We start from the raw sequence: 13,061 nt of genomic DNA, 5'->3' as shown, positions 1-13,061 counted from the left end.
AGTATTGCTACAAGTATAAAACAGAGTATATATAATTGTTTCAGCGTTCAGTAATTGACTAAAGTAGACTGATTCGGTACAATATCAAATAAGTGTGCATGCGCAAAATCTTTGTGAACAAGTCCACCTTTGTAACTGGTGGCCACTATACGTATAGCGTAATATGTAACATGTTAGTACTCTATGCATAGGATTCTCCAACTATAGCATTTAAAACCCCTAAAACTAACTTTTCATAAGTAAATTTAGATATATTAACCAAAAATGTGAACAGTTTGCAATGCAATAATATTAATAAATTGTATAGTTATATCAGATATAATCGCTGATATTTTGAGATTATGGAGGCAATCTTATAGAATACCCGTACGATGGATACTTAATGACGCAACACTTAAGCGTGAGTTCATTAGCTAGTTGTTTCACCATTATAATCATAAGGTGTAATAATTATCATCATCATTATCATGTTTTCATAGCTCTAATTTCTGTGAGAATTATGGACAATAAACCTTTTGTTTCTGTCTCACGACTACATTGTCAAGTGGTCAAATATCTGGATTATGAAACCTAAAACTAGTATAAAATTATTTTAAACAATGCACGAATATCAAATCCATTAATAGATATTTTCAATTTATTAATAAGATATCCATAATTTCGATTAATAGAATGTATTAAATCAATTTTGAAGATATTGAACCACTATGTTAGTATAATAAGTATTACAAATTACTATAAAAATAGTAAATATACGTTAATTAAATTTATTTTTATCTTGTTAAGTTCTTTACAGAACATAACACAAAAAATATATAGAACTTCCGGTAAGTATAGTCAGACAATGAAGTCGTATTGAAATGGCTAGTAAAATTAATTTAACATTCTATATACAATTCTTTATATTGACGAAAAGATTATGTTTTAATTCAGTTTAAGACTGTAACTATAGTTGAACTGTGGTGTAGCTTTGGAGTTTCAGGACCACGTATTAGTTTGATCTACAGGAACATGATGCCCTCAAAATGGAAATATTTGCCTATTTTGTTGGATGTGTTATACTTGGATTGCTCTGAAAACTGGAGGAATGTTTCATGATGTGATTTGAAATATGATCTTTCCACACTTCCGCAAGCGCTTGGTGGTTTTATTATCAGGGATATGTGATCCGTAATATATTGAATGTATTCGGAAGTACTTCCTGGTTTCATCTTCAAATTATGTGGTCCGTGATCCAGAAATCGCGTATTCTTATATATTCGGAACAATATACTGGTTCCAGCTTCAGATGTACATGGATCATGATGGATCATGGATGATCGGCTTATATTCTCATATATTAGAAACTACTTACTGATTCTATCTTCAGGTACAGCATAAATTATAACGATTCAGAAGGAATCGTATATTTCTACATATTCGGAATTGCTCACTCGTTCCATATTCTAACATAAGTCGTCCTTAAACTAACAGATCACATATCCCTACATCCTCCATATTTGAAGCTGTTTACTGATTCCATCTTTCGGGTTACATGGATCCTATAATGCTAAATATTTGGAATTATTCACTGCTTCAATCTTCCAGAAGGTAATATATTACATAACTAAAATTTAAACTACTTACTGATTCCATTTATGAGATTTTCAATCTGTGTTCTAAACAACATATTTCTACATACTCGGAACTACTCAGTGGTTCCATCTTCACGCATACATCCCAGTGATTCGGAATGTCTTACTTTCCCACTGTCAAAAGTACTCGCTTATTCCACGTCTCTACATATTTGGAACAACTTATTGGTTCCATCTTAAGGAATAACTTATTTGTTCTTTAGCCAATAAACCACACTGAAGATGGAAACAGTAAGTAGCCCAAAACATTGGAGAGATTATATTTCAGTCATAGTTGAAACATCCAAAATCTTCGCAACACATTCATTATGAAAGATTTAGTACCAAAAGTGCTTGTGCAATTGTTAGGTGATTGTATAATGTTGGAAACGATTGAAACACTCAAAAGATACACCATGATTTCAATATATCAACATAATTTTAAAATTTGGAAACCTATCCCTATTTTATGAATGAGGTTCAGTAACAAATATAGCAGTTCCAAAATTTTGACCCACGCTGTATTTTAACCAAGGATTGTGGTGCTTCATTGTTTTTCGAATTCATTGTTTGCAAAGCAGAACGTTTTCATGTACTATATTTCCCCTCCTCCCCTTTAACGTCTCGTTTGTTATTTTTCGTTTGTGGTGTTAATACCAGGTGACCCCTAGTGTGAAGCGTTGTCATGTACCGGTAATAAACATGAACATTAAGCTCTGTTGTTAAAGTGCTATGGTTTACACATGTTTATCAATGGAAATTTGTGGAAGCAATTCTTCAGTTCATGGGTTTTCACAACCTGATTCATGGCGCTGTCCACACGATTGATAGCTAGTTTCAATTGCAACATATCCGCATACAAAATCACGGTTTGAAATATTCGTATTATGGTAAGTTTCAATGTGTTCCCTTTATTCTCATTATAATAATTTTCATTGTCTGTTGGGTATCGGTAATGAATTCTCATATTTAAACTCTGCAGAAACAACTAAACATCTTCATGTTAAAAATTAATGTAATTATTCTCTCTCGTTTTTTCCTTCTGTGCATTAAACATTTAGCAAGCCTTAATATTGTTACAAGCAGGGGGGGAGGGGGGAAACGTTCTCACATTCAAACATACATGTTGTTGAATTCATGAGGACATGTAGAAATTATGTTCTTTTTAGTTGTCATTTTGTTGTAATTGTTAATCTATATCTACATAATTATAACCCAATGGCGTTTGCAGTTTAAAATGAACGATGAATAAAGAATAATAATTCACTAAGGAACTTCAGCTATTTCTGCGGTTTTCACGCTGTCTCAATTAAAAACTTGGCTGATTTATGTTGTCAGCATTGTGTACATATAGGCCTACCAATTTTATGTTCAACTATTGTAACAACATAGGCTACTAAATCTCAAAGAAATGAGGAATATCGCAAATGTCAGGTTCCTTATGGGCAGGTCACAGTTGGTTTTCTCTTTTTCTCTGGTTTTTTTTACCATACCCAACGTTTCCACAGTGCAGAAATACAGAACTGAAGCGTTAAAATTAGAAACAATATAGAAATATCAGTCTTTGCATTAAATTATACATCTGCGTGATCAAACACGGCAGAGAATGTTGGATTTTAAGATCGTGAAATTCCTCAATATAACTTCATCCAGATCGAGTGTAAAGCTGGGATGTCCATATTGTAAATTTACAGTGTGTAAAAGTATTCTGTCTCTGAACGAGAAGGCGGTTATTTGCTTATGCAAAATTTCAGTTTTCCTAGTCGTAATGTTTGTTCATAATTTTATCTTAGAAAATAATTAAATCTGTCGTAGTAGCACAGTCTAGTATATACAGTCACGAAGCTTAAGTTGATGAAGGTACTAGGAACAATAGACTGTACAGGTACTATTTTGCATTGTCTGTGATGAGGCGATAGTAACGATCCTAGTGATTAGCAACTATCTATGGATGTATATTTCCTACGTATTGAGCTTCGTGACTGTATATACTAGACTATGGTATTAGAGTGAACAAAGAGATAAACAATTATTCACATCCATGCTCTACGGCACTACGGTCCTACACTCTGATGACGTTGGGTACAAGTAATTTACTGTATTTTCCTTTGTAAGAAGAGATAAATCAACTCTGTCTATGAAAAATCTTACACATTCTGTATTCACCTTCTATGTCCAAATGCAATAACCTGTGGTTTTAAGAGTATTTAAGACAATAAAACCAGTCTATTAATATAGTTCTGGACATAATAAAATTCTCATTAGCTATACAGCAACCAAATAAAATCTTAATTAACTATATAGGGTGATTCACGAGGATTTATCGTATTTTGCGGAGTTTATTTCTGAAAACATTTTGAACAAAAATGTCGTATAAGCATAGTTCCTATTCTCAATATTTTCAGAGTTACACTAATTTAAAGTTGTTGTAAAATACGTTTTTTCTTTAGTTTGATGGTAAAAGAATAATACAAATAGAGAATGAACCATTCAGAAGTATCATTTCTTTAATTGGCAAGTATTATGACGCTAAAATTGTGCTGTGAACTTCTTAGTTGCTTCGTACAGTTATCTTTTCTATTTTTTAACTAGAAAATTACATTATTCTTACGCACTTATCACAACAATTATTACAAATTACACCACTTCCACCGACTTAATTATTTGCAGTTCAATTTTGAATCCTAATTTACAGTCTTGGAGAGTTTAAAACACATTTTAAAAAATGTCGCCGACCGCTTGAGCACACTTGGCCGCACGCTTGTGAACGGCACTCGTCGCGCTACGTAACTGCATACAGCTGTGTTTGATTTCCGTAGCGCTAGCTGCTGACTGCTGACTGCTGACTGCTGACTGCACGCTGACTGAGATCACGCGTTCACAGCAATGCGTTCCAATAACGAAACGTAACTCTGTAAATATTGAGAATAGGACCCATGTTTATATGACTTTTTTGCTCAGAATGTTTTCGGGAATAAGCTCCGTAGAGGACGGTAAATCCTCATGAATCACCCTGTATAGCAACCAAAGTAACACGTCATGAAGGTGATTGCCCCAAACGACACTTTGTCGCGTGCGCAAAGGAAATATGAAATGGCCCTTCTTTCTATTTAATGAACACAATATCAGAGTCCAGGAAGATCGTCGATCATATTACGAAGATACTAGCATTCCTTAAAACTTCATGTAGACAGTAAAATACTTCACAAACTTAATATTTGAAGGAACTAGAATAAATTTTTAGTGAAAAAGAACTTCGGTTCTACGTACAAGCTTTTGCTGAGAAGTCTTTACATTTCATATTCGTTAAACAAACAAAAACTTCAATTAATTATCCAACTAACTCATCGTGACATTCTGATCTACTCAACAGTCTGGTCTCCTAGGAGACTAGTCGAGGTAAGTTTTAACAAAATAGTCGATCAATAAACAAAGTTTGCAATGACAGCCTAGTGGTGACAAGGGAATTCATACACAGCCCCCTTTAAAGGCCACTCAACACCAAAAGCTAATAATGTACCTAATGCATAATTAATGTCTCGAAAACATGTGCAAGTAAATTGTGCTGTGTAGGTATTCTGAATTATGAAAGTTTTGATACAGAACGATAAAATAGAAATAGATAAGTACTGAAATTACTGTAAAACGCTGCTATAATTTCGTTCGTTTACAACATTTGTCAAGTCGATTGATGTAATTTCATAACGAGTTTCTTTTGGTAGAAAGAACCTTTTAGACCAGGGCTGGCACCGGGAGCGATTCCAAACTCTAAACGGGTACGCTTAATATTCATCTGTTATGGCATCAACGCTGCGCGGTATTCGACGGGGAAGAAAGGGGTTGAAGAGAAGCCATATGGCTCCCCGTGAGAGAGTAGAATCCGGTCTTGGTGCCCAGACCTGTTTTAGACTAAATGTGTATAATGAAAGTATGTCATGTTTTGTCTTTCCTACAGTTCCCCGAGATCTGTATCTCGTTTATGTCTTGTATAAATAAAAAAACAGCGTTCTAACATGTAGAGTCTAATCATGGTACTAAAACAGAAGCAAAAATAATGAGTTAGTAGCTAATTATGTGTTAAGTAGCTAGAAGGATTTCGTGTTTAGATGGCGAAAAATTAAATGAGTGGAATAATAAAGGGGATCAGGAAATACATAATATTGATAATACAGAGATTAAGATTATACGAACAAATGAAAGTCAATAAGTCTGTTGAGCTGTTATATTGGAGAAGGAAATTAAAAATATTTTGCATTAAAAAACTATGAATAACAGAAATGGAAAGGTTAAAAAATGTATTAACCAAAATACGAGAGAGGTTAGTTTGAGAAAAGCCATGAATATATGAACAAATGCTTTATATATTTGATATGAAAGAACAATAATATTCTAAATATGTTACATGAGAAGAATATTCTTCAGTGTTGATGCAGAAGTCACACAATTAAGTCGGTAGAACTAGAAAAAATTAAGATAATAAGTAAGTAATAATAATGTTTATTTTTATTTAATATTTTACTTCACCTCCATAAAAGACTGTATGGGATATGTAGCATTGGGTCGAGTAAGTTTGACTCATGAGTTCCACATACCAGTGAACGCAGAAATAGTATAAAAATCACCTCAAGTTTTCAGTTATGTATAGTGTATATATTTTATCCTTCCACGCTCGCTGATGTAAAGAAGAAGCGGCAGTGCACAGCACAGCTGCACACGTACAAGCGTGGAAAGATAAAATATCTGCACTGTATATTCAGACATTAAATTACGAATATGTAAATATCAATTTAATTTTGAAAAATTTGAAACATTTCTGGCAAAATACAGTACAGAATATTTTTTGTCATAATGAGGTGCTTATTTCATGAACAGAAAATTGAACAGCAGCTGTAACGCCATTCCATTATTAATTCTACTTAGAGTACCACTGCTTGATAACCACCAATGGCAGGTTCTCATGTTATTGGTAAATATTGACAAGGCTGTCGCTAATATAATAATCGTAATCAGAATCATAACAATAATATCTAGCCTTGAACTAACTAATGTGCTGTACACGTTGTGCTGTACGATTAAAAAAAAAAAGATAAGTTGTACTGTTGAATTGTAGGTAGCTTTGTATAAAATTGGCACGGTGTTCAAAGCGCTTGTTTCTGCACACCTTGATAACCCTTGTACAGTCCTATCGTTAGTGTCAGTGCAACGTATCATTGTCTGAAAACCCATGTTGAGAGATCAGTCAATTCAATCCTCTTTAGCTGCAGGTTCATCCGTTCGTCGGTGCAGCGACGAAAACAAGTGGTTAGTCGCATCAAATGTGCGGTTAACAGATTCACTAATACCATAATACCGTCAAAACATGTGTAAACCAAGCGTTTAGAAATGCCTAAATGAGTGTGTTAACGCAACTACTAATTTCCCCCTCCCCTTCGAACTGGTGTTTCTAATCCTCCTGTTTTGTCAAACCTTTTGGATCCGCCCTACTATGAAATGTGTTTTCTTGTTTCTACTACTGAATAGCCCCACTTTTCCCGTCATGGTCCCAAAGATAAATGTTGCTATAGTTGTTGTTTGTGCTGTTAATGATTATTACTAAGTGTGGTTTGTTTTCTCTCTTTTTTATTCCGGCCTCACCTCTCACAGGTGCTCAAGGTATTGTTGAAATCCTGACCATATGCTATGTATCAGCACGTGACAACATCGCTTGTTATGGGAAAGATCTATTTTTACTCTATAATCAAGTAGCTAATAAACTGCTTTACTAATTTATATAACTTTACATCATGAAGATATTTAGAACCACTGATACAGTCTAAAACGAAATCTTACATTGTACTAAAATGCTACTTGAAATATAGTTGCTTGCAAACCTTTTTCCTTGATGTTTGAAAGCTTGTGCATGGATTGCGTTCCTATGTAAGCACATTTGTTAGCTGTATTTTTTTCTTTGGGTATTTGTTGCAAATATGTAATAAATGTATATCTAATCATAAGATGAAATATGACTTTAAAGTGTTGTAAATATATGTAATATAGCGCACTGAAAGGTAAGTAATACTTTAAAAAAGAACAAAATATGAACCAAGTGAACTACACCTTCGAAGACAAATAACATTAAATAGATATATTTTGAAGTTCCTACATAGGCTGTGATTATTGATATGTCGTAGTATGAATTGACAAATGAAGAAAAGAGAATAGGACTACAAACAAATCAGGAAAAAATGTTTTTTTTTTTAATTTGGAATGGAGCTACAGGCACTATTTTCAAATAACATTGATTCTGTATTTCATCTTAGTAATATTTATTTTGTCACAGCAATTTTAACCTTTTCTTATTTTGATATACTGTTAATAACATTGTTTCCTTTCGCTGTCATAATTTGTGTTTATTCCCATAAGAATAGCCCAAAATTTGTTTGTTTAATTTTATTTTTACTAAAATAAGTTTAATTTTATAGTTCAAGTATGGATGTAATTAACCTAGCTTTTATGTATATGTTTAGTTACTTTGAAGAATATAATATACCCTAAATATACATGCATACTACCACAATCATGCACTTTGCGAAATTGTACAGTAATAAAAAGATCTCTTCATTGTAATAAACATGCAATATTTGGAGTTATGTAAGTTCGTTGTGTTTATCCTTTCTTGTTTACATTAATGCACATCTGTTTATTATTCAATACCATACAATATACGTGCACATCACTTTTAATAACTTTTTTGATCGTTGGTTTTTAATTCTGTAAATGATAGCTATGTTCTGATATATTTATAAATAATTAAATTCTTGTCTTATATCAATCACAACTACTTCAGTTGCTGCACTATTCTTAATTTTGCACGTTTCTGAAATGTTTTTTTATGGAACTTCTGATTATTCGCAATGCCACCTAGCATCTCGAATGATTTCAGTAATAAAAATGATTTTTTGAGTTACTGATATTTGCACCTTTCTCATCGAAATTAAATTCCTAAAATATTAACATCAAACGCGCTAGGTAAGCTTATAATTTCGAAATATAAAATACTACAATTCTAACGTTAAGTACGTACCTGTTTTAATTGTAATTGTTATTGCTTTAATTTTTATTAAATATTTGTTCAAAATCCATCGTGGAATTTCGAAATTAATTATTAATCTACAAAGTTATTATAAAATAACTGACCTATGAACATGGGATTTCTGTTTTGCTGATTGTTAAACCCAACATCTCGAACGATTCCACCATGAGAGACAAATAATTTATTTTGCATAATTATCATCAAGATCATATTACCAAAATTTATCATTAAAACAAGAAAAGCAGAACAGCTTCAAATTACAGATATTAAAGACTAAAATGTTCTAACTAATTGTATGCAGTGCTTCGTTTATATTTATTTTAGGTAACTCACCACTTCATTTGTACTAAATATTTGTTACAAATCTCATATAAATTTCGAATAAACTAGTAGACTACAGGGTTAGTATAAAATGACTTTGGGTTTCGTTATAAAATATATAAATAATCTAATTATAACTGTATATTCGAAAAATTCTACCGTCAGAAACGATTCAGTGAGTCGCTTATTTTTTTGCATCCTTCTCGTTGACATTACATTGACCAAAATGTTTATCATGAAAAAGTATCAGACGACATTAAAGCTTTTTTCCTATGCAGGGTGTTAAAAAAGTATCCAATATTTTAGGAGGTGATAGTATGCATCAAAACAAGAAAAAAATTTCCAATATACGTAGGTCTTAAAACACATACTTTCTGAGACCTGAACACATGTTCATAGGAGATGCTCAATGTGACGTCAGTTTATGGCAATGCATTTTTCTGCTCTACAATACAGCAGGCTACCAGATAATCGTACAGTAGTTGACACTCCTGGCATGGAATACTGATACGTTGCAAGGAATACTGAAAAGAAAAGTTTGGTTGCGGATATGAGCAGGGTTCAACAGAGCTAGTATTGTGAATTTTCGTAATCAACATGTGTGGGCTGATGAAAATTCCCAACCAGTTGAAGAAACAAGCCATCAATGCCGATTCTCAATCAACGTATGGACAGACACTTTTGGCGATAGATTAAGGGCCATACGTTCTACCACATAGATTCACTAGGGCTCGTTATCAGGACTCTCTGATTAACGTATTGTCTCTCTTGCTGGAGTATGTGCCATGTCAGCAAAGACTACAGATGTGGTTCATGCATGATGGCACACCAGCACATTTTTTTCCGCAATGATCGTGAACACCTGATGCTGACATTTTAGGACCGCTGGATTGATTGGGGAGACCCCACACCTTAGCCTAAATCCGCTAGACGTTTGGTTATCAAGAACAATTAGGTCAATTTCAAAGAGTGCGTGATTCCTTATGCCGAAGGGCAGAGGAATGCATTGCAATGAATGGACGTCACATTGAGCACCTTCTATGAACAAGTGTCCAGATCTCAGAAAGTACTTGTTGTAGCACCCATGTTTATTAGACATTTTTTCCTTGTTTTGATGCATATTAGCACGTCCTAAAATATTGGATTCTTTTAACACTCTGTATACGATCTTCGCAGTTACATAATTTTTTATGTTTAATATTTGGTCAATCCTGATCTATTAAATTGTCTTTTTTGGAATTCAGCATATCATTTGAATTTCAATTACAAAATAACTTAGTAAAATACAGACTTAGGTCTATTGTCAATTTAAAAAAAAATCCAATACATTCAATAATCATAATTCTTTCCAAGCACAATCTTATATTTATGAAGTTCTGCTTAGAATAAAAAGACATAAATCTATTTTATGCTATAATTATTATGACTCAATTTTGATTACAAGTTTTTGTTATTGGAAATATTTTTTTTTAAGATCAAGTTTCTTTTTATGAATACGTAAATTTTATAACAGTTTGTTGTAATAAGATGTTCTTCTTAATTTAATATGAATTTAAATTGCAAAATAATGTAATTTTTCACAACTATATCTTTATGTTTAATTGCAACTTGGACTGGATGTTTTTCTTCACACTTCCTCGACACGATATGTGCAAATTGCATAGTCTGTGTTCAGTGTTGCTTGGAATGTTTATGACTTTGTCTCGGCAGTTCTTCTCTCATATGCTAACATTCGCTAATGGAGCTTAAAATAGGTACACTGGCTTATTGTAAACCTGCATTGCTCTTTACTACACTTTCTCTTCAGCTTTTTCACTAACAAGAAGAAGTAATATATTTGCTCTTAAGTACGACATAACGCACATAAAATACGTATTAAGAACTGTTGTAAACTATAACAACACATTGAGATGCATGTCTTAGCTATCGTAGAAGTTGTATACGACTCTATGAGCTTATTTAAATGCTAATGAGATAGATAACTAGCTTTCTTGCAAAGATAACGCATGTCTACGCCAGACTGATGACGTAATGGTTTTTAGAAGACTAGCAAGAATGAAATGTTGTTCATCAATTGTGATACGTTACATACTTTCTAGCTAATTTAAAACTTTGTATTGTAGTTCACAATTGAAGTATAAACATTTCTCTATTATAACTTAGTTTTAGAATGATGTGTAATCTAATTAATTTTTTTTCCAGACAAAGATGTCAGGCGGTTTGTATGATAACGCTGTTAAAAATTCTGTTAGATATTTAGACCTAAGTTTTATTTCAAACTTAAAATAAAATTATAGCTGCAAGAAAAATGAATTTTATTATGTTATGATTTTTAAATTTTTTATTTGTATTTAATTAATTACTTCATTATAAACTTATAAAAAATTATCAATATTTTGTTCTTGCTTACAAAATGATTGATGAAACCCTAATAGTAAAACTTCAAAGTCAGTAATGCCAGTAGTTTTACCATTAATATTAACTTCACATTAATTAAAATTTATGAAATATAATAAATGCATGCATATAAGAAATTATTATTCAAGTTAGTAGTGATCCGATGAGCTCAAAATCGAATTTCTAATATTGGAAAAAATATAACTTCTTATTCATAAGAATTAATATTATTTCTTATAGTTTATCATATTTTTTGTACTTCTGAACTCATTTTATGGTCTTATTATTTTCTTTTTCTATTTTACTTAGATTTTTAAATGCAGTTATAATTATACTTAAATTTGTAGATTGAACTGGGCAGTTTCTCTACAGTTTCAATTTTAATTCTTAAACAAATAAATAATATACTATATTTAAATAAACAAATACTGTGACTTTATTTAAAAAATCGACATGTTTACTTCATTTTTATGTTTCTGCCATAAAATAAGCATAAATCTGCATTTTTAATTAAAGTGTTGCTATTCATTAATTTGTAATTATTTTCATTTTAAAAATCTTTATTAAAATTGATATTTATTTCTAGTAGCACACAATACATTGCGTAATAATAGATACTGGTTTTAAAGTATTTTTTGTCTTTAGACGATGGCCGCTACAAAACGGAATGCCGGTCTCACATCAGCTGTTCCCAGAGCGACGCTCAACGACGAGGAGTTGGTAAGTCTCACTGGTAACGTCTCAATTACATAGAGTTAAGATGAGGCGCTCTAACTACTTTGGTGTTTAATTACAATCACTCACACATTAAATTGGTCTGCAAAATATGAATAAGTAAGTCAAAATTTTGAAGTTATCTTAGAGATCATATGTATTACATTTTTTATTGCTACGATTCTGATATAAATGGATAAATTTTCACATTTACAAAATCCATTGCATTGCATGACATTCTACTACATAGAGGCACAGAAGACCTACTTGTATCCTGTGTATATGATAAAAATATGCAATTTAAAATGTTTTTCAATTTTTATTTTTGATTTATTTGTATTATAAAGTAAAATTCTCAGTACGTGCCCTACACTACGAAAAGATTCTAAGATATATATTTTTACTGTAGATTTTTTCTACAAAGTCATTCATAATCATGGTCCAACTTAAAATTAACTGCTATTGCATGTAGGTATAGTCGATTAAGATAACAGCATTTGTATCTTACAGAGTTTTCATATATTTACTAATATTTCAAGGTGTGAAAAACGTAACCCATAGTTCAAATTTTGGAGAGTTTTTTTTAGATTTATATCATATCTTTTCAAAAGAGTTATCATTTTACAGCTATAAATAACTGCAAAATATTTTTTCGTAATATATTATAGTACACTGAATTACATATGTGTACAGAAAATCTAGAATGATTTTTCAATTGCTTTAGCCTACAGGCAAAGAGAACTATAACATGTGGGAATTATTTAATGTTACACATTATTTTCCTTTTCCTCCAAAAAATTTTTTATATCTGAAATGACATTTTAATCATATTATGTACACTGTAAAATGTCTCTGAAATATACCGTTAATATGTTTCCTGTCAATTCAAAAATTAAATTTGATTAGAAATGAAACTTCAGTTGTTGTTTTCATTATTTTTTTAC

At 31.8% G+C, this 13,061-nt stretch overlaps 1 protein-coding gene across 5 annotated transcripts in view; it reads left to right on the top strand.

Moving 5' to 3' along the window:
• unc-13 overlaps positions 1-13,061 on the top strand; it is a 762,035-nt gene that overhangs the window by 593,548 nt on the left and 155,426 nt on the right. For all 5 annotated transcript variants that reach the window (XM_069816083.1, XM_069816079.1, XM_069816080.1 and 2 more), the window contains exon 5: positions 12,049-12,123. In XM_069816083.1, the coding sequence (XP_069672184.1) occupies positions 12,049-12,123 (75 nt within the window). The remainder of the gene's footprint in view (positions 1-12,048; positions 12,124-13,061) is intronic.

Source organism: Periplaneta americana, chromosome 17 (assembly GCF_040183065.1).
Source record: "Periplaneta americana isolate PAMFEO1 chromosome 17, P.americana_PAMFEO1_priV1, whole genome shotgun sequence".
NCBI classification, from domain to species: domain Eukaryota; kingdom Metazoa; phylum Arthropoda; class Insecta; order Blattodea; family Blattidae; genus Periplaneta; species Periplaneta americana.
The sequence above is the reverse complement of the archived record's forward strand: the minus strand, read 5'-3'. Positions and strand labels throughout refer to the sequence as shown.